The following is a 24,306-nucleotide window of genomic DNA, read 5'->3' on the forward strand; positions in this document are numbered from 1 at the left end:
AAATGGGAGAGAGATATATTCCAAGGATTATTGTTTGGGATGAAATACGCACTGTGTCATTAGAAACGTTAACAATATTTCTTGATTGGTTATTGACAAAAAATACTGCTGCAATAATGTGTGGTGATCATAGTCAACCATCACATTTTGTTGGATTGTCTCCACATAAATGGCTGAGGAATTTTGTAGATTATTATGAAGAGATAACTGATGACCATAGAGCACTTGATCCAGAATTAGGAGAGTTTAAGAAATTAATCAGACTACAACCGAATAAAATTCAATGTGAAATAATGCGTGAAATAGTTTCAGAAACTCCTATTAACAATTTTTGGAATTTACGGAGACCAAATGATTTGATAGTTACAAGTAGAAAGATACACTTCAACAACAGTTATTTATGTTACGTAAAGAATTTTTTAAAAAATCTACCCGTACCATTGTGTTATCGACCAGCAGATACGCGAAGACAAAATATCGATGTTGATCTACCAGGGTCGTCAGTAAAACAAAATCTTGTATTAAATGATATTGTTTTAGTTCCTGTCAGTGTTGTTGAGAGCGCGTTAACGATGGACAAAACTCCATGTCCTCTAGGATACGCAATGACGATTCATTCATCATAAGGATTAACCTTCTCTGATACAAATGTTTGGATCGTTGATGATCGCATCAAATGGTCAAATTTAGTTTATCTCGCAGTGTCTCGAGTCGGAGGAATATCTCAGCTGCGGAGTGTTATTATAGGCTTTACAGGAAATAATAATCAAATTCAGGAAACTAACGATGATACAGTAAGAAATAAGTTAGATAGTTATAAACAGTGTGACAACAACAACAACAAAAAATAAATAACCGCGACTTTGATCTCGATGCTGAATTTATCATGACATTAAAACAACACCAGAATAATTATATGGCGAGCCATAACACATTAATGTTGTGGCAGTATTCAAATAATAATCCAAGACAATGTACCGAAGACAGAATTAACAGTAGTCTTGGTCATTCAGGCGAAAATGTGATGCTGACCTGTCTTGAATGTAATCGACGTCGAGGTACTAGTTTACAAAAGTGAATGCGGTGTTAATTGTGTGTCTTCAGGAATTGTAGTTGTTCGCATACAAATCCACTTTGAGGAGCAGTTGAATCTAATCTGTAGATTACAGGTCTACCCGTAGCTCTTACCACGGTAGAAATTTTATGTGTCGTAATACTCCAAAAAAAATCAGTCGCTCTTTTTTACCGCCTTCTAGTTCACCGGGTTCGTATAAATATCCTACAGTCACATTACCTAAAAATGTTTGGTTTTAAAATTCACGTCGTTGTATTGGTGTGTGTGTGTGTGTGTGTTTTATAAATTTTATTATTATTTTTATTAATCGCATTGATAGGTTTTATGGCAATTGTTTGAGTAATTTCATTATTTAAATCAGCTATCACACTTGGTAATCTTACAACCCATTCGCGAGATCTTATATCTTTCTGAATTATTTCCCTTGCATATTGTTATCCAAATATCAGCTCAACAAGTGTTGATTAAATCGTTCAACAATTTCCTGATCACGATGAATTGCAATATGTCCTCGTCTGATTTTGATATTATGTTTTTTCATCAGATATGATACTGTACCAATATATTCTTTGCCAGGATCAACCTGTAATAACTGTGGTCATCGCAAGGGTAATCGTTTATAAATTCGTTACAAAGCAGATACAACTTCAGCTGCTGTTTTAGTTGATAGCGGCTCTGCTTTTTTATATCTACTTGCAACGTCAACGACGGTCAATACGTATTTGTATGTACGTGATTGACGTCTCAATTTTAATAGTATCATGTGGTAAAAATACAATATCTGCTTGATGAACATCATTAGGAGTGCTGGCATCAAAACGTGCATGCTGATTTTTTTGTAGGTTGTGGTTAATAAATTTGCTATATTGCCCGTCGTGCTAACCATTTTACAGCAACAGAACGTGTAACATTTGCTGCATCAGCGAGTTTACTAATCGCTGCTCTACCGCTCCAATATCCTCTTGGGCTATAATAATTGATTCCATTATTTTAATAATCGGATGATTAATTACCAGCCCCTAGCACTATTTTACCTTTCATCGCAGATCTTATCAACGAATTAGCTAATGATTCTCTAAAAGACTTATTTTTATGGAATTTAACGAGTGAATCTACTTCATATCTGCAATATGTCGTTCTTGTAAATCTGGATTTTTATACTCGACATCATTAATTTGACATGCTTGTTCAATTGCATTTATTGGATACTCTCCAGTTCTTGGTTGATCTCGTTCGTCAAGTCGGATATCAAGTCAAGTTCCAGGACCACAATAATTATATCCAGAAAGATGTTTTTTACTCCTGGATATTTAGCCCATGGAGTTCATGGTAATTTTCCTAATGAAGTATCGATATCACCACCTATTTTATTATTATAAATAAATATATATTTTTGTACCACATTTTACACATTTACCTGTAAGTTCACGCTTTTTATTTTTTGTTATTATTGTTGTTAATCCACTTGTGGGGGTGGGGTGGGGTGGATGCTGTACGTCGAACACAATATAAATCCATATTATTTATTACATTTGTGTAACATGGATGTCGTTGATTTTTCAGCGATACGAAAACAAGAGCCAGTCAAGCATCATCCAGCGCTACCAAATTCTATCACAGCAATTATCATGGGTCCATGTGGGTCTGGTAAGACGCAATTATTACTTAATCTGATAATGAGATGACTCAAATGGGATAAGTTTTATTTAGTGGCTCCGTCAGTTGATGATCAGAGATGTTACGATGTACTTAAAGATTTTAATGAAAATGCAAGATTGTTTGAAGAAGATGGTAATGATATTATTGATTTATCACCGATATTGATGATGCCCTATCTGCAGATGACCTCGATGGATTTATTAATAATCTCGTGGTATACGATGATGTAATGCTGGACAAATAATCAAATCCAGCTAGAATATTTTCTCGAGGCCGACATAAAAACACAGACGTGATTTATGTTACTCAGCTATATACACAAATACCTAAAGTGATCGGAGATAACTGTAATATTTTAGTTGTGTTTAATGGAGTCGATACACATACTCTGCGACCTATTCATCAGATTTGGTGTAGTGGGGATATGGACATGATTAAGTTCAAAAACTTCTTTTCAAAAGCACAATCTACTCCATATGGATTTATAACAATAATTTACATGATCCTCGATCACGATGTCCTATAGGTCTTGATAAAGTATTTGGTTGAGAGATTGATATAAAAATGATTTAATTACTCACACATTTATAGCAGCAGATAGGGTGCGTCCTCAATGAAACGTTTGGCGGGTAAACAAACACACATACAAATTTTAAAAATACAAACAACAAAAGATAAAGCAACAAAATAAACAAACCCAGTTAGAGAAACTCCATGTTTTAGTTAGAGGCTTCGGTTTGGCGTTATTGACCTTATATTTTTTATTTTCGTAGGAAGCTTTATTTTTCAAAAATAACTTTTTCAGCAAAAACTCTGTTCACGCACAGGTGCTCGGCGCGAGCTTGATGTTGAGAAAAATAACCGATAATCTAAAGGAAAAAATCATACAGAGTGACAAAAATACTTTAGATTACCCCCATGACCCGTTCTGACATAGGACCCTCTCTATAATAATATATAAGAGAGTGGAACGAAGTATTTGGAAGTTCAGTGCCTTCTCTTGTATATTATGATAGAGAGGGTCCTATGTCAGAAGGGTCATGGGGGTAATCTAAGGTATTTTTGTCACTCTGTATGTTTTTTTTCCTTTAGATTATTGTTTTTTTCCAACGTCAAGCTCGCGTCGAGCACCTGTGTGTTCACCTTCTCTGCTGCTCTCTTAAAACATTTGTGGGTGACAACTTTTATTAATACAAGTTTCTGCAAACTTAATAATTTTAACTGTTTAAAAGCACAAAAGCCACTGCAATAATCTCCCTCCACCCCACCTTTCCAGCGCAACACAACAACAATAAATAAGTCATAATTAAGTTATGAATGAATCTGAATTTAATTCGTGTGCGTCGTTTGTCCATAGACTAGACAAAATCCTTTATTTTGAAAGTTTACGAATAATAAAATCTCCCTGTCTAGTCTTAGCCAATGAAAACAAGTCATATACCATGTGGTCAATATTATCCAATTGAATCACTCGTTCTGGAGCGTTTTCAAGGAGGAAGACATCATGGCTGACTGGGAAAAATTGCTGCAAAATTAGCGGTATAACTATAATTCAACATATATGGTAATTATCACGAGACAAAATAAGCCTTCATTTTAATTTAGTAATATACTTTAATCCGCAGCTATATTTCAAAGAAAAGTTGTTCCAGACGAGAAAGTGTTTAAAAAATGGATTATTGGCGATATGACCCCACTTAATCTTGATATCTACATAATAATTTGAAGTATTATCTATCTGTAAATGTGTTGACACATTCACACTTGGCTTTTAAACAACGGGTTGTGCATCGTCGTGAATAGAGTAAGGAAGGTAGCGATAGGACGGACAGAAAAGTAATGATGAGAAAGGCAGAAGTATATTCCAACGCTGTATTATCGTGGGCTCTATATTATCAAACGTGATTTTCCGAACAAGCGCCGTATTGCAGTTGTTTACAGCTGTAAAGATGCAGATAGTAAAGAAGCAAACATCTTATAGCACAATTTCCTCAAAAATGTCAACGTTTTTGAAAGTTTACAATGAAAAAGAATGAACATCACTTTTTTGTAAAGTGCATGCAATTACGTTTATCATCATATACAAAACTCCAGTCGAACTTGCTATACCTGCATTGGCTTTGATTACGAAATATATTCAGTTTTTCGTCTGATATTTGATGATTATAGGTCATATGATGGTGACATACATGTTCTTATACAAGGTTAAGCTTGGAATTTCATTGCATGGTAGCCAATATGGACCACAACTGACAAAATTTTGTTTATGATATACTTCTGGTATGTAAATAAGAATACAACAGCTAAACTTTATTGAAATCAGTAATATTTAAATAATAATAATACATTTATAATATTTACATATTTATATTTTATTTGCCCATATTGCATTTAAAATTTATTATATAAAGTTAAATAATAATTGTTTTTAGTTTATACATGGACATTCCTTCTCATAAGCAAGTTGGGGGGCCCCGAGTGGTCTAAAGCACACTCCATTACAGATCACTGCCATCTCACCTCTGTCTGTGTAGGTTTGAGTCTCGGATTCGGCCAATGTGGATATGTGAGAAAGCTTGCCAGTAGCATCTCGAGGGTCAGTGGTTCTTTCCGGGGTTCTTCCTCCACCATTAATACTGGCCGCCATGTATAGTCTATCGTGTGCTGAAAAATGGCATTAAACCCTACAACAATAATAAGCAAGTTGCAATTTGTTTATTATAATACCTGCATGCTATAATACACAGTTAGGCAAATACTGTGACCAGGGTTCGAAACTAACTTTTTTTAGTAACTAGTCAAGCGGACTAACAGGACAAAAGACATACTAGTCCACAGCAAAATCCATTAGTCCTCAAAATACACGTACATAACACAACAATAAAGATTTATACACATAAGTTATATTGATTTGCCATCAGTTTGTCCCAAATCATAATCTTCTCCATCTGATTCTGAATAGCCCTCCATGTACAGTGGTCTTCTTTGACTCGGTTCACAAGAGTTCCATAAATATATAGCTGGCACTGGATCATAATCAGCAATGTCTTCACTTAAAAAGTGAAACCCTAACAAGTCATTCAATACACTGCTGCGCAGTCTGCATCTCCAATCAGATTTCGTCATTTTCAATTCACTGAATCCCCGCTCTGTTTCTGCAGACGAGGCTGGAAGGGTCAGCACAATATCCACCAGTGCAAGAATGTTAGTCTGACCTTATTGAAATCGCTTGTTAACATCACACCATTGTAAGTTCTCTACCTGACATCCACACGCTTAAATTAAACTTTTCAAGAATTGCCACTCCTCTTCAACCTTGTCTGGATAGAAGCCTGCCATTGTCATTACTGGGGGAAAATGTTCCAGCAGAGTAGTAACATCCTCATCACCAAATCCACTATTATTTGAGTCTATTGGCCAAGAATGAAAGTCTGCAAAATGTGTGGCTTTCAATACATCATATTGCTGTTTGTCAAATTGGGCATCCAAGTGTTCAGCTAAACTGTTGACCATGTCCACTCGAGCATGAAGTGATAACTGCACTGATGTTAGAGAATTTTGTTCATTTAGTACAAAACCATGAATTTCAACTGTTCCAAGACACCAATAGTTGCAAGAACTCTTAGATACACTTCAGACACCAAAATAAGACTCATTTTGAAGAAACAATGACAACTTGGACAGTAAATTTATGACATCTGTCAAGAAATGGGCATAATTAACAAGATGCAGATATAGCAACATTTTCAGATAGCCATCTGCTTTCCCAGTAGCTTCAGGTCTTCTAGGTGAAGGCTGATCAGTTTTAGTCAACGTTCTGGAAGTGGCTGACTATTGCTGGATATGATTTCCACAAATTGTCCAAAGCCCTCTGCCAATGTGCCAACCATCTAGTTCCACCAACACGAGTATGGACTATCTTGGTGATTCCCAGCACCTCACATACACCTAACAAATCACTTCTATTTAAAGGGCTATTCCGATAAAAATGGTTAAGTCCCCTTAACAGCTCCTCAACTTTACCATGGATAGGCTTTTTTGCAATGTCAGCTTTGTAAGCCAATTCCAAACGATGAGCATGGCAATGTATTCCTACAAGACATTTCTGTGATTCTCTAAATCTAGCAATAACACCGTTGTTTTTTCCAGTATTGACAGCAGCTCCATCAGAACCAAATCCAACAAGTTTACTCTTGTAGTTGGGCATTACAATTGATGCAAATGCATCATCAATAGTTCCTAAAATCCCATCAGCATTAGCTCGTGAAACTTCTGTCATACCCAAAAATGAAGTACATATTTGCCCACCCATGGCAGTTCTCACATAAACAACTTCTTGTTCACAGAACCCTTCATCAGTGGAACCATCAGTGATAATACTAATAAGTGGTGCTGATTTAATCTTTTTTTCAAGTTTATTTCTTGCACACTGTGCAGTCAATTCTGAAAATACTTGTGCCTCTTTGTCATTAATATGTTTCACCAACATCAGTTCCCTTTTTGGCATCCAACTGGACCATCCACATATAAATGCTAAATGGCCTTCTCATTTTTACTAGGGCTTGTACATTCCAAAACAAAATTGACATTCTTCCAACAACTTTTTCATTTAGTGTCATGACAATTTTACTCGCAGATGACTGTCCTTTGGGTTTCGATAATTCTCTACTCGTGATCATACATTTTTGATGGATTTGTGATTTGGTTTCATGATATACTACTGTTTCCAACCATAAATTGGAACAACCAACTACAAATGAGCTTTTTTTTTATCCTGTTTTTGAATGCTCTCTGCAGATGCTGCAAAACATGGTATTTACTTTGGGGTTAAAGTTAAGCCACAGCCGACTACATTTCCACTTCTCTAGAAAAGTTCGGTTCATACTTTCTTTATCATACTGTTTGTCACGTTCCCTTTTGTCCTCGTTGTCAGTCTTCAGTTGTTTGGCCAGATTTTCCACACCTTGTACAAATCGCCACATTGTTCTCTTCGTTTTCTTTGTTTAACTATGATCCTGGTCAGTGTTACAATAACGCTTTGCACACCATTTGTAATGCTTAATATAAAGCACCTAGGTGATCTGGATTTACATACGGGAGTTACAGCAAGTTCAGTAACAAAAAATAGAAAGTTATTTGTCCGCATTTCTGTTATGGAATTCATTAAAAAATACCAGAAAAGCGAACTTTAAAATCATTATATGCATCATTTTTTATTAGTCAGGCGGACTTGTATTAGGACATATTTATTAGTCCGCGAGGAAAAATATTAGTCACAGACTAACAGAGACCCATTAGTTTCGAACCCTGGTGATAATATAGAGTTGTACTCCCATGGTACGTTGATCTGGGTCAGCCACCATATGCTGTTTTATTTACATTTACTCGCTTCATTGACAAAGATTTTTTATTGGAATAGAATGAGGTAAGCAGTAAGCAGTTATAGCAAAACAGTTTTAATATATACCAATAAGAACATTTAAGTACCTCAATAATACAGCGTTCCGGGCTAAGTAAAAGGGTGTCGTACATTTTCATCTATTCATACTCAGACCAATCCGGCTACCATGGTGGTGAGACAATGAGCCTCAACCTGCATAGCCCTGCCAATCAGTAGGTCTTACTTGTAGCTGACTAGTTCATTAGAATGTAATTTTGAAAAGCTCCTGCTTGTGAGATACCAAAGCAGGAGCTTCTGCATTTAATTATGGTAATTGTTCCAAGTTTCTATTGTATGTTGAAAGAAACTGAACTTGAAACAATTTCTTGATGCTGACTTTAACTAGGATTAATCCTATCATGTGCCCTAGTTTGGCTATATGCTAGGGTTAGGTATCTGTCCACTAGATTGTACACTGTTTTGTACAACATGGTCAGCTGGGCCTTGGTTCGCCTGGATTTGAGTGATTCCCCATGGAGAAAATTCAACATTGTACTGATGCTGCTTGTATTACATAATCTGTTTGCGGTGAATCAAACAGCTCTCCTTTGAACCATCTTTATCTTACTTATTAGGTCTTTATAATGTGCAACATCTGTAGACATTACTGCAGCATTTTTTAAGATTTCTTTTGTGATGCAAGTATTTTATTCACCTAGAAAGTTTGGATAAGAAAATGATTTTGATAGCAAAATGGTCTTTAATGAAGGAAGGCCTACACTGTAAAGCATCTACACAGTTGTAGAGTCTAAGAAGACATCAACCCTGATATTTATGTTTTGGGGTAGAGGTCTTACTGCCTAAATAATGGTGCTGTGTTCCGAGGTTGACTAACTTAAGAATGAGAAGTCGGATTCTCAGGAATATCACACAATTGGCAGCCCATATTAACGCTTTTCTAAAGTCATATTGCCTGACTTAGCTTGCTCTGACGAATTTTCTCATCTGAATTCAAATTTTCACACAAGCTAATGAACATGTTTTCAAGTTCTGTTAACCTACATTTCATTTGGCTGGAATGTGATGGAAGTCGTGATTGCCAAAATTGGTTAAAAAGTAGATATGTCACTGAAATGAAGCTACATGTATCTAGCACTTTCTTCAGTATTGGTATATTTTTATTCATTTTGCTGAAGAAATGTACATCAACTTATTCTGATTCCTGCATTCCTGGCTTTCGTCGCATTCCAGCCAGTTGAATTTCTTTTCAGTCAATAGAGCATCCTACAAGTGACTCTTATTTAGTAAGAGTATTAGTAGTATTGTATGTACAAGTACTGTGTTGAGTAATATGATGACAGAAACAAGTATCTGATACAGTACACTCTACTGTAAGGATACATGCCTGAAAAAAAATTCCCTGAGCTAAGCAGTGGAATCATGACTTGCATCTTTGTGAAGTAATGGATGGATGAAAACATTAAATCACTGTACATTTAAGGCAAAAAATGTTGTCTTGTGCTTTTTTAAGTCGCTTATTCCCATCCTAAACTTAATTATTAAATGGTTGGTTGTGTACTGGTTGAAATGTTGAATCATTCGTGTATTGCAATGTAAGTATAAGCATGGGACATTAAACACACAAGTTAATAGCTTTTATACAAGGATAAGGATGAGGGACTTGAGAATGATCCACAGTCCCACCCAACATCAAAACTGGTAGCTGAATATTTAATCATTTAGAAAGTGCACAATAAACATGTGACCTGATCTTTCTTCACTCAAGTCTTGATGGCGGAAATTAGATCAACATGTTTTGTTTTGGACAAGAAAGATATGCAACTGATCTAGAATGCTATAGGGGTCCAATCAGGATCTTGAGAGGCCTTGAATGTTGGGCTGTTCAGGTTTATTAATTCTGACAAAATATGTCAGATTGAAAACTGACAACTGTACATGTATTTTCTTGATTTCAGACAGCAATGCTTATGAAGATTAGTTGTGTTTCTGGGTTGTGCTTTCTTTTAAACAAATTATGTGCCAATTTAATATTCTTTCATTATTCATTGATAGGACTGCACAAGAAAATATGAGCACTTTACTTTTTCATTTTATTCACATGATAGATTTAGAAAATTTACTGTTTTTTTCTCTTATATTGAAGCCTAGGTCCTTTTGTTTGGAGACCAAAGATGATGTCTGACTTTACACATTGGTATTGTGCTTCATTATACCCATTTGTAAAATACCAGCTAAAATAAAGTATGACCTGGTTGTATGGTACTAGATATCATAATGTTGGTTGTAGTCTGCTCAATTGCTTCGTCAAGTTACTGATGGTACTAGTGTAAAAAAAATTAGGTCGATTTAACGAAAAAGAGCAGAATTTCAGGGTAAAAATCTTGCAGAAATACAGTTTTGGTATTTATTCAATAAATTATTAGTTTGAAAAGATATAATTCAGACAGCAGAATTGTTAACACAAAGGATGGTAGATAATGAGTGAGCACAAGCTAGATGAGTGCAGGATCTGCATTGGGACAATACAGCTCTTTTCAGGTGAACCAGATATTCAAATATGTAAATCTTTTTATGGGTTACTTGAAGATTTAGTCAGATGTTTATGACAATAATATGAGTAAAGATAGTACTTGAGTGCAGATGATGAAACTGTCAAAGCAAATAAAACCTCATTTTTTTCTACTACTAGTGCCTTAAGTACTGTAGAGTGTTTTAGGGTTCTCAGGGACACCAAAATCCACCCACACTTGCATGTACTTTCAAATTTGGGCACACAAAATTTCCATCAGCCAATTCTTCAGTACACAAGGTTTTTTGTCAGTGAAATTCTCTTTTGATCCATTTCTACTAAGCAAGTATCATTCATGTAGTGTGCAGTTTATCCAACAAAGAGCAGATAATTTTAAAGGGACGTAATGAAACCACATAGGATAATCTCAGCAGACAAGGAGATTACAACAGGTTATTTAATTGCAGGTGCCTAATGATCATTTTCATCAAACTCTTATTACATGCGCTTTTGTGTTTTGGCACCTCTCTTTGATAAACATCACTCAGCACACTTTTAATTTAACATATTTTGAATCCTTCTGCAAGGTTTGGAACATGCTTTGGTGAAAGCTTAGCATGAGGATGAAAGCTTCATGTTAGCTTTCTCTATATTGTTTGTGTAAGTGGTTGAAAAGCTAAAAATATTGTCAGATATGAAGATTTGGAAAACTTGTATAGATATACTTGTGTTTTCAAGTGATTATCATTTGTACTTTTCCAAAGTCAACTTTAGATAATTTCTGTGGTGCCAAATGCAAGGCTTCAGATGAGTTTGATTTTTGCTTGATTGGCTGATGGAAAACAGTTAATGCAAACGGTTTTGATAAAGGACACATAACCTGTATGAGGCTGAGAGATTCATGTAATGAATCATGGTAGGACATAACCATGTGCTTCGCATGAGAAAACAATGGAACATTATTGGCTTTACGCAGTCAGATTCATTTCCAGACTTTTTCCTGGTGTCACCTATAATGTCGTTGGTTTGTGAGGAAGGTTTCTCATGACATTGACGTTTAGAAAACAAGAAACTAATGAAATTTATGAAAGTCCAGAATCTAAGCTTAAAATTTGTTTACATAAAAAAATGAATGTAGTAGGCTCTGCTGTGTTGATGAAATGGAAAAAAAAATTAATGGAATATGCTCATTTGTTTCCTTGTCTAGTGTCTCGGCAAGTTTTGAAATGGAATTAGGTTAATCTGTAAAATCAATGCAGACAAGTATATGCATTCTCTTCCTTGATTCCTTCGACATATACCTTTACACGTAAAGAAAAACAACAGCAAGATGAAGTCATTGAGAAGTGTTATAGTTGTTACATCATGAACAAGAACAATCATCATTGATCTCGCTTGCCTTAGCTTTTCGTTATTTTGTTATATACTAAATATGTCACAATGCATAATTAATACCAGTTTGATGACATGTATAACAGTGCATAATGTTCCCAATTATTTTAAAGAAAAATAAAATATCATTATTGGGACCCTAATGTTTTAGGGCTTGAAATTCAACTTTTTTCGAGGCAAGCATTCTGGACTGCAACTTAAAAAATTATTTTGTGATCCCTGTATTTTCTTATGTTCTTTTGAACTTTTGTGTGTCCCTCCAATTTCAGAAGATCGGAAAGCCTGCATCCCCAGCTGTTGCAGTCCTAGATTCACACCTAAACGAACAAAAGTTGACAAATTAGAATATTGAAGGCAATTAAAAACTTCCTTTTTTTGAAGAAAAAAAAACTAGAATGTCATTAGAAAAAGTATTTGGTTCATTGGAAGTAGCTGTTAGAAAAATCATGTAACATTACTAGAACACATATGATATCACGTAACACAGGCATAACGTAGCATATGAATCTCAGACCCAATGCTCAGTTTAAACAATTCAAAGCATTAAAAGTGTTTATCAATCATTACCAGTATGTAATTTGACAACTATCCTAACATCTATTGGAGGAAAGGAAAAAGATGATATAATTAAGTAAAAAATACATACCTTCACCATGACAATGGAGATGCTGCCTACTTATTTGTAAGCCTTTTAATGATGCAATAAAGCAGGGATTCTGAACACACTACTTACTAGGTATATATGCACTTAAATGGAATGCCAAACTTTTGTATGATCAAGCTGACTTTCGGTAAGCACTAGCTGGCAATATTTACTAACTTTTAATTTTGATATTCAAGTTTTGGTGGGATGCCAATAAAATGTATGGCCACAAGGCAGACCTAATTAAGATAGAAGAGTCTTTCCTCCATCCTAAATATTGTCTCCTTTCGCCTTTTGATATAGAAAGGTTTAGGTTACCGGTTGACTTATTGCTTATTAAAACGTTACTTTGACACAAACCACTTCAGCCAAGTTTATTTATAATTTGCCACAATGGACTTATCACAATTAGTGGCATGAGCTATTAATATGATTCCAAAATCCACTAATTAATGAGTGGAAGCTGAGAAAAAGCTCTTTAAAGATGCACATCTATTTAAATTAGAGGTATTTTAAACAGATTCATTATTATGTACAGTGTTGGATTGATCAGATTTAAGCAGAAGTAGTAAAGGTTCCAAGTCACTTTCCCTACACAACAAATAACAAACTGAACTTTTTTAAGCCCATATTAGGTGAAAATTTGATTCCTTTGAAATAAAATGTTATCTAATGTGAAATTTACTTTTTTCCAGTTTGGTTAGGCACAACTTCAAAGGTAGATCATTATGGCAACGCCAGAAAAACTCAAAGCATTGTTCGAGGACCTAGGCAAGCCAACACTAAGAGGAGTCCGTAAGTGTCCAAAGTGTGGGACTTACAATGGAACGAGAGGAATCAGTTGCAAAAACAAAGCCTGTGATGTTATTTTCAAAGAAAAAGAGAAGAAGAAAGGACATAGTGCTGATGCAGTGAAGATCATCACAGGATCAACAGTGCAAGTGTTCTCTGTCCGGCTTAGGGATCGGGGACCTGATTATCGAGGATTTGTCCAGCTTCCTCTTGTACAAGATCTTGATGGAAACCCTGCCCAAGTTGTGGACCCAGCAGTATTATGTCATGCAGCCAGATGCTATGTTGAAAGTTGCAGTCGAAGCAGCCAAATTGGACTATCAGACCAAGTGTGCCCCCATATCAAGTCGGCAATAGAGTGCACTGAGGAGGCACAGCCATTGACTTTGAAGAACTCCATCTTGAATTCTCTTCAAGTATCAAATGAAACAAAACAAGCTATATGGTTATTGGCAACCGAAACTACAGGTCCGTTAGTACAACGGGTTACGAAAAACATTATGGTTGTAAAATGCAAGCCAAATCCCAAACAGCAACTAGGATTCCTACATCTCGCATTTTTTGAGACTGCACGCAATCGCTCTCAGCCAGAGCACAAGTTTCAGTGCTCTTGTAAAAGTTTTAGGGTAAGTGTAAAGGACTGGTGAGGTATATCAAAGTGGATGTCATGAATGTATGTGTGTATGTATGACTGGATGTATGCATGCATGTATTGAAGAATAATTCCTTATCCCAGCTAGCCAGGACAAGAAAACAAATTTTGGGGTGAAATAAATTTTGTTTGAGTAATCTGATTTTTGCTAAACCCATAAGACATTCAGTCACATTTTCATTGGCAGTAACATGGGTCATGTTAGACTTGTATTTTAATGAGAAGTAACTTTGACTGATTGGCAGAATTCTTCAAAATACCAATGGCATCAATTTCTTCAGCTGATAAGTCGTGTATTAAATTGAGAAGAGATTTTGTATTTTTAAAATGGGATGTCTTCTACATTCAGCCAATGTACACGCTTAAGTAGCACTTTCACTGCTATGTCTTGTTTGGAAGAATGTTTTTGTAAAGCTGCATTCAAATCTGCCTGATGTTGTGGACCTTCAGTCAGCAGTTTGTGTTCTGGCAACCCAGCAAGCCTTGCCAGTGTACTGTTCTGAAAGTTGTTTTTTTGCACATTTGGTCATGGAGGTCTTTTTTAGCCTCTTTACATATATGGCAAAACATAAAGGCATATTCTCTGTCACATTCTTCATGCTACTTCTTGAAAACATAGCCAGCTCTGTTTTCAATCTTTGCTGCACAAATTACATTTTATCTTACGAGTAACCGTTCCATCATTTCTGGATGATGAAGGCTCCACTGATTCAATAACAATACTATTATCATCAGTCAGTCATAAATGCAGTCCAAAAGATAATTTCATTTGTTTGGGATCAATTTTAATTTTTTGCCTTGGATGCCATATTTAGTCGAATGCTGACAGTATCTTGGAACAACGCAAGGCATACAATTGAGCGAATGGAAATTGTTGCTTCATTGCCTGACAAAAGTGTGCATAAAATAAGTCTCTTCTGAGAATCACTTTTAGATCGTGTGTTTATTTTCCACCTCTTTCTTGGGTGGAGTGATTATACGGTTCTAACATCCTGTTGCTACAAATGATATGACAGTTACAGGTCACATAAGGTCAGATCCAGGCTCCACACTTTGTTGTAACCCCATGTATTGCTAACATTAGCGTAAGAAACTGATGTGCACGTGTTTTCCCTGGTTGGTAGAATTTTAATCTAGCCATTAAAGTAGTTAGAACAAACCTTAATTTTGTGTTAATCAGCAAAACATAATATTGGGGTGCAGAGGTCTCGCTAGGATTTTAAAACTAGGAGTCCAGGACTCCCATTTTGGTAAAAATAGGAGTCCAGGTCTCCCATTTTGGTAAAAATAGGAGTCCCACCATCAAAAGTTGCAGTCCCTTCTTTCCTACAGAATCAACACAGACGTGAGTGCATCTATGTTTAGATGGAGAGGTTTCCGTAATGTAATCACTCACTTTAATATAGCTTCATTATAACAGTCAGTTGACAGGATTGCAAATTTATGGTTTATTTATTTGTCTACGCGTTTGTAGTAATTTTAGGCAATGGTTAAATAGTATCTGATTTTCTGGGTTTTTTCCCGTATTTTCGCAAATACGTGTCAAGTCGGAAAATAGCTTAGACCTTAAAGCGCATCTCGCAAATTCCACAACATAGCATTGTTCTATACATTTCTGACCTACATAATTTGCAGTTTAAAGTTATATCTTCAATAAAACAATTCCTTGTCTTTGCTTTCAATGATTTGTATATTTTTCTGAAAATATTTGCCTGATGATTTACAAAAACGGACAATCTAATATCTAATAAACTGGTACATACCAGACTTAATGAAGTCCGCCATTATTTCCCATAAGGCCTGCTGGTTCACTTACAGTTTCAAACTATTTTTTATAACAAAATAGTGTACAAGAGGCAGTTAATATATATCCAGATCACTGATTCTGATTTTAAAACACATGTTTGTATGTTTTATCATCAAATGATAACATGCAGGAAATTGATAGTTGCTACCTTACTCGGAAAAGGGTTAATGGTCAGTCAGCTATCAAAACATATGCTTGCGAATGGGCAAGAGCTTGTTTGTCAACGAAAATTGATATCAAAACTAGGCCTAGCTACTGATGTATTGATGAATACATTTTGCTACAATACTAAAACTAAGCAGGCTAAGGTGAGGGGCATTTTTAAAAAAAGTATGGTCAGTCAATGTACCTCTTAAATAGCTCTTGTTCATCCATCAGAGTGATATGGAATTTTGCCAATCCAAGTAAGGACTTATTCCAAACACTAAGCTAGGCATCACACACTTTCTTACACGTAGCTAGTGTCCTATCCGAACTATCAATTCTAGCAGCTTTAGCGCTCTTCTGAATCTCGTTACAATCTTCATAAGTTTGCTGTTTAACCCCAAAATACTTATCCAAATTTATGAATGGCATTTTGTCTAAGTCTCAACATGTCTTGATTCTCGTGTGCTACTTATTCTGATACATTGGGAAATGAAAACAATAATGAAAGCTAAAGTTGTTTATTTGATGTACTTTTATAAATGACCACATGTACATCTCTGGGTCTTTCTGACTCTGAATTCAATCACTGTAAATATCAGTATATTTTCCCACCCGGGCACCAGTCAAAGCCTTTGAAATTGCCACCCAGCTATTGCATCATGTTCTTTTTTATGTACTCTTATAATGGCAACATGTATGTACATCAAGGGGTCTTTCAGTCACTGAATTATTGTAAATATCAGCACAGCTAATTGATCCACACATTTTCCCACAAAGCAGGTGGCAAGTCTTTGAATTTTGGACTGGCAAGTCTTTGAATTTTGCTGCACACCTATTACATGCGTACGGAGGACTCCGCCTCAGTGATTTTCTGCGTCCCAGATCAAAAATTGGCGTCCAGATTCACATATTTAAGCGTTTCCGAGATCTCTGGGTGTGCATCAATTTGAGTACCATCAACGATTTGTAGACCGAACCTTTGTATTTTGTTAATCGGCAACACATAACATTGGGGTGAATCAGTTTACATACCAGCAAAGATTTTTGTGCGTCAAATTGGAAAAGTCTGCATATTTAATGCATGAAGCATGGGTAGATAAATCACTGGTCTTTCAGATCCTACTGTTAATCCTAATTTCTTTGTTGCTGATAAAACTTTACTGTAACTGTTCATAGACAACACACTGAAAAATTGAAGTCAGTATTTGAATGAACTAAACCCTTTTTTCAACTGAATCAACTCAGCCAACATGCAAGTGCACCTGTTTTTTTTGGGGGGGGGGGGCAGCTTTGTGTAACCAATCACTGTATAACATTGTTACAACAGTCCATTGATAGGATTGCAAATGTAAGGTTTTGTTATTTCTCTATGTAATTGGTGTAACATGAGGCATTGGTTAAATAGTATTTGCTTTGCTGTTTTTTGTGGGGGTTTTCTTCATATTTTTTCAGAATGCAACCTTGACCTTACATCATCTTGAGAATTCCACAACATAACATTGTCCCATATGTTTCTGACCTAGATAATATCATTTAAAGCTAATCTTCAATAATGTAACATTTAGATGAATTTTCTATGAATTGTATATTTTCCTGAAAATATTTGCTCAGTGGTTTAGAAAAAGAGACAGCCTAATAAAGCGGTACTTCCCAGACTCAGCGATGTCCGCCATTAATATTATTTTCCTCTGAAACTGTCACTTACAGTTCCAAACTGATTTTTATGAATAAAATAATGTACTGGTGGCAGTAAAAATATTCATGTAATTCTATTCTTAAAAACACAAATTGCTAGTTATGTATGTTTAAGTTTCGAAACACAAATTTGTATGTTTTTATCATCAAAGGATAGCTTGCAGAAATCAGCAGTAATAGTTGCTAACTTAATCGGGAAAGGATTAATGGTCAATCAGCTATCAATATACATGCCTGTGAATGTGCAAGAGTTTGTCGGCACAACTGAAATCAAAACCAACTAGTCGATGGCTTGAATCCTACATTTCACCTTGAGCAAAAACATAACACTGGAACTAACTTGGACATGGCAAGGGAGCATCTGAAAAAGGATGGCCATTCATTGTTCCCCTTAAAATAATCACAAGACCAAGTCATTTTCGCTTTCCTAACAGAAGGCAAAGTTTACATTTTTTAGGCGACTTAGTTTCCCACTTTGCTTGGTAGCATTACCCCTGATCTACATTGTCAACAGTCTTTCATCAGAGCTTTGATCATGAGTTTGACATTTACGCCCAGGACCATTTTCCGCATCGCATATTTGTCACGCTAGTAGGTCTAAATTGGAATTATTACAGTGATAATGTATATACGGATGTCTCAGATTCAGATATAACTACTGTACATACTTGCTTATAAGTTGAGTCAGAACGTGAACAACAAAGATTCTGATCTGTCATAACATAACGTACCTGCAAACCAGGGTCTGTGTTGTTTGTTCTAGTGATTACTCCTAACAAACTGCACAGATCCAGATCTGCCTATGCATTTGTATTGGCATATACGGGTCTTTGCAGTTCGCACTTGTTCTCAACTTACAAGTATGTATGGTAATATATTGACAGATTATTTAGTTGAGAGTTTAAACACATTGAGTTATACTAATGGTTTAGTTTTATCTCCATAATTCATTTGCAGCTTTGATGCCACCCATGTTAATGCCCCCAGGGCATTAACTTATTTTTGACTTGCTGAATGATTACTTGCTGAACTTTTTTGCTTTGCTGAGTCTTCACTTGTTGACCAGTGGCAGTATGCTTTTTAAGTAATGCATCATTGTGTTAGCAAACTAGCACTGCCCTTCAACAAAGTACCAGTGCTTAAATAAAAGAGAACAACTTTAAAAAATGTTAACTAAGTAAATCTCCTGAAGACAGTTACAGGTAAATATAATCCTTATTGTGTAATTGTTGTATAACCCTAAAACATCATGCAGTTATGTGTCTTATTCACAGTGTTTACAAAATGATGATCTCAGGATATTTTTAATTACTGTTACATCTAGTGGCTTAAACTTGAGCAACCAGACAAAGTCATCCCAAGAAGCAATCAATTTTCCAAAATATAAATTTATTATTTAAATATATATAAAAATCAAACAAAGTGAAAGAGTCTAAAATAACTTGCACTTAATGCACTGCTCGAATATCATAAATTGTGCTGTAAATTAGACAATCATCCAAAAATTGTCCAGACATATTGTGAATGAAGGTTCGAATGTGTTTATGTGCTACCATATGATAAGGACCAAAATCTATGTAAATTAGTGAACTAAATGACCAAAATCTAGGTAAATTAATGAACAAATCTTATATTTCATTGGATGAGCTTCTTACTTCTCTAGACACCAAATTTCAAGTGGACTGTCATATCCTTAAGTGCAATACATACATGCAGAGAAATTTAAAATCTTGTACCAGTCTTGTTCTGTTGTTATGCCTATATTCTTATTGTTGTAGACAGGTTCTGTAATAAGTGAGAGCACATATTTATGACATAACTTGCATCTGATTTGGTGAGTTTGGTACCCATCCTACATCAAGAGACACAATTTCTCATCCAGTTTTTAGAGATGTCAGCAAATTTATATCATCAAGATCTTCGATTAGTTCCATTATGAGCAAGAGACCATTCATTTATGCCTTTATCTTTATCGATTTTTTTTTATCAAATCATAGTAAAATAGATAAAAGCAAAATGTTATCAAGATTCTTAGATAGTTTACATAAGTTGTATTCTTAAAATGCTATATAAGCCTGCTTTGTGTAATGGTCAACTGTTAAATAATATAAGCCAGGGTTATCAGTGTCATGTCAGCTTTGGTTTAAATTGTCTATACTGCAGTATATTCCAAATTGACCTTTATTTATGGAGGTCCAGTTTTGGGGGATTTTGTGGCTGCTACACATGAATTTAAATACCTTACGAACAATGGTCATTCTGTGAAAGCACTATTTAAGGTAGCAATGAAGATTTTATATCCAAAAATAAATTCACAGTTGTTCAAAACTTTATAATGTTATCAATTACCGTATATACTCGTGTATAAGCCCTTTTTTTGTATAAGCCGACCCCCAAACTGAACGGTATAAACAGTAAAAAGTGCTTGATCCACGTATAAGCCGACCTACAACTCCGAGACATCTCAAGATGCATGAGGTAAGTTCTAAATGCATTTATTTAGGCAAACTTGTATTTATATATTAAAAAAAACGCTTCAGTGGCCTAGTGGTTAGAGTGTCCGCTTTGGATGCGGGAGGTCGTGGGTTCAATCCCCAGCAGAGTCAAAGCAAAGACTTACAAAAATGGTACTAACAGCTGCCTCACTTGGCACTCAGCATTAAGAGGTTAGTGTTAGGACTGGTTGGCCTGGTGTCAGAATAATGTGACTGGGTGTGACATCATGCTACATGTCTGCGGCATGATGCCCCAGTGCTAGACTATAAACTGACACATTGCAGACATTGTAGCGATATGAATGAATTGTTAAAGCTACATTAAAAATCCAAATCACATCACATTTTTTTATAAAAAGTACATGTATACTTATCTCAAGGTTGGCTTGCATGATTATTAAAAAGAAATGGTATAAACTTGTTTAAAAAGTAATTTATTTAATATTCTATTTTCTTATTGTTTCTGCCTAATTTGGATTGCCTATAATTTGATTGAACAATGACAAGAATTTAGCAATCGCAAGTTGCTGTAACACTACCTCTTCCTTTTTACTTGATTATTGTTTGTTTATGCATTATTGCATTGGACATTTTATATCAGTGCACTGGTAATTACATTTTTACTTTGCTTTGAAATTGCAAATACCTAACTCATTAAAATGTAATCCCAGTATGACAACACAACAAACAAACAATACGGTTCAATTAATTGCTCACCATTAGGCTACTGAACATATTTACATAATGGCGCCAACGCGTGTACATTGTAGGTTTGATTACGTGCTGAATTAAGAACATCCCTTGGAGTTGAATGATGGGCTTCATTGCACTAAACTTTAATGGTATCTCCAAAATACAATAATAAAGGTTCGGGAATAATGCTACGAAAATTATGCTAATACCATAAAAGCTGAGTTGTGGTTTGCTTTGATGTAAGTGACCTTACACCATGACTGTCAACATTCACGCCAGGAGGAAGAAAAAACTCCCGATTTTTAGGATCGCGCCATGCCTACCTCTTGATTTTATAATATCTTCAGATTTTTGCAGAGAACTCCCAATTATTACATTGTGTCTTAGGTTTTCATTTCTTCTAAACAAGACAAGTCCAACATGTTCTCTTGTATCACCTGTGAGTTACTGTTGTGACGAAATAAGTACTTTACTATAAAAAAAATTTCTTCTCTAAATAGAATGTTAAGCTTAAACATTATTCACGTAAATTAATTATTTTTTATCTCTACAATGATAAAAAAAATATAAAAAAATCCAGAACACAAAAATAAACCACAAAAATAAAATCGTCCACAATTAATTTCAGGCCCAAGAATGATCAGTTTGAATGCTGTTAACTCCATATGCTATAGCGCCATTCCCACGAAAGAAACATGAGTGAACACCTGGCATTTTTATACCGTATATACCAATGTTAATTACCATTGTTAAATTAAAAGAAGGATTGAAAATACATACCACGCAGCAAATATGTCCTCAAAAAACTAATTCAGAATACACAATTTATTATAAACAGTACTAAATGCTTTTCGAGTCGACAATAAGGGAATAAGGACAGATATACAAAGAGGGGAAAATAGTTGCCACATGTATGGTACCATGAGGCTGGCTATTTTGGGAATCCTTTATTTGCCAATCAATTGCTGGTGGTTTCTTTGAATTATGACAGAGGGCCAGTCATTCTCACAAAATACACCTCTCCCTCGATAACTCATGCACAATGGGGTCCACAAACATAGACTGCACTATAAGCGAGGCGTGAGTTACAGAGGGACGTCCAAAAATTGAAAAAAAAATCGCTTTGACATCGAGAAAACCAGTGGGGTGGTGGCATTAGGGAACTGTGCATTTTATTTACTTAACCCTCATTTTACAATCACATCATAATAATTTTTAAAAATGCGCTTTTTCTAATGAAGTTGTGCGTTATTCTGTTTAAATAACATTCATTTTCAAAATAAATAACAAAAATCTGTATTATGTTACTGCTTTTTGTTTTCTTGATGTGTCTGTTTCCCGTAATGGTGTTTAATATTTACCTGCAAAATTGGTAGTCCACAGAGCAGGGAACTAGGCTAACTGTTGATACACCACCAAACAAGATTTCTTTTTTTTTTTCAAAAATGCAGGACATTTATTTCATGAGACAATCGTGTATGTTGAAATTCAGGCTCAGTTAGTACAGTATTGATGTCATGAATTAATTATTTCTTATTAATAATGAAACTTCTTATCATCCTTGAGGATATCTCTAAGTGCCAGTTAAAGAATTCTCTGAACTCAGTTGCCCACAATGGTCCATATCTGTGAAATTCTCGACAGTAAAATGAGCAATAAATCAAAGTTTACGTTACCAATTTTGATTACAATTTTCTTCAAGTTCGACAAATAGAGATCAGTTTTGGGGGTTTAAAAAATGGGATCCACACCTGACCCCACATTATAAGTGGGTTTGCGAGTTATCAAGGGAGTGGTGTAGTTGCATGCATATGGATTAACTTTTAATTAGTCGTGCTGGCTTTCTTGCTTGTTTATTTAAGACTAATCTTCAGCTATTGTGTAGTTTTGACCACAGCTGACCAGAATATGAAAATAGGGCATGTCCTGGGGGGAGAAATGGCGAGTCTTTTTGCAAATTTCACACTTATTGGACCAGAAAGATCGATCGATATTTGGTGAAAACAAGGCTTTAAAAATGCCTAAAAAAAACCCTGATTTTAGGTCCCAATCTTTTTTTTTATTATTCAGTCTCCCTACTTGGCTTTTGAAAAGTTCATATGTATGCCTATACCCTGTTTTACAAAACTACTGTAATCATGTTAATGTTATGGAATAAAAGTCAATTACACAACAATGTACTGGTAAAGTTACCAGTCAAAATTCCCTCTTATCACTAGCCAGTTTCAGGGTTTTAATGATTAACTGGCCTGTACTGCTGTTGCAAAACGAAAGACACATTCGCCAACTATCAACATAGATGCCAACATATCAAGTTTTCCATTGTGTGGAAAGTTATGATGTTTGTTCAGCTAAAACACAAAACTAAAATTGGTTGATGTTCATCTTAGTTGATCTATATGAGAATTTTAGCCTTTATTATTACCACTCTTCATGAGCATGTAAATTATGATGGTTATGTGTCTTGTACAATTAAACGTGCGTACCTTTTTAAAAATATTCCCACAATTTGTAGGATTGCTTATATTATTGAAAATGAGTAACTCGTGAGCACATGATTCAACGTAAATGAAACAGGTACTAAGGACTAGCTGAAATGTTATCTGGAAGAATGCAATTTGGTCGAAACAATGAATAAAGTAAGATCTGCATCTGATATGTTTGGGAATAAATAAGGATTTAAGTGACGCTATGCATGCTTTGCACTGTGTAAGTACTGTACATAATAGTTCAGCATGGTCTCCTGGTAAACTCAACCGACCCGCAAATTATGAAAGTCTGTATTTACCTTTATTTAACTTCGTGTTGGAGAAATCAGAAAATATGCACATGCAAAATAATTACAAGATCAATCATAGTACTTGATAACAGTTTAATAATTGTCAGGTCACCAGAAGTTACTTTCTTTTTACATGCCTATGTCTTAGGACATGGAAAAAGATTTACAGCCATTACAGTAGTCGACAAAAAGACCTAAAAACTGTCAAGTTTAGACATTGGCCCGCGGATAAACCGTGCCCCCTCGCCCCCTTCTTCCAGCCCTTTATTTTTTTCTAAATTATTTGGCTTATATGTGAGTATATATGGTAAATGCTAATGATTGATTTTGAACGTGATCTGTATTTATTAATGAGTTAATCTTGTCTCGATTTAACTGAGCTTGTTACCATTCTGGAGACCAAATTTCAATCAGAGTTCACTCCACCTTAGGTTTATATTACCATTGTCATAGGCATGTGTAATAAGTGAGGTCAGCACATATAAACAGGATACTATGCAACTGATTGGAAGAGTTTTGTTCTGTTTTGTATGTAGATACTGCATTTTCATCCTTTTTTAATTTATT

General features: G+C 35.3%; 1 protein-coding gene across 2 annotated transcripts in view; it reads left to right on the forward strand.

Moving 5' to 3' along the window:
- Positions 1-4,212: 4,212 nt before the first annotated feature.
- The window catches only part of LOC149794994 (uncharacterized protein C2orf42-like), a 47,527-nt gene continuing 27,433 nt past the window's right edge, over positions 4,213-24,306 (forward strand). Inside the window, exons 1-2 of one of the 2 annotated variants that reach the window (XM_089964656.1) lie at positions 4,213-4,298; positions 13,375-14,097. In XM_089964656.1, coding sequence (XP_089820782.1) covers positions 13,408-14,097 — 690 coding nt within the window. In that variant the 5' untranslated portion in view covers positions 4,213-4,298; positions 13,375-13,407. The remainder of the gene's footprint in view (positions 4,299-13,374; positions 14,098-24,306) is intronic. The other variant, XM_089964657.1, reaches the window with a different exon arrangement.

Source organism: Sinohyriopsis cumingii, chromosome 7 (assembly GCF_028554795.1).
Source record: "Sinohyriopsis cumingii isolate HCF-2022 chromosome 7, ASM2855479v2, whole genome shotgun sequence".
Taxonomy (NCBI): Eukaryota; Metazoa; Mollusca; class Bivalvia; order Unionida; family Unionidae; genus Sinohyriopsis; species Sinohyriopsis cumingii.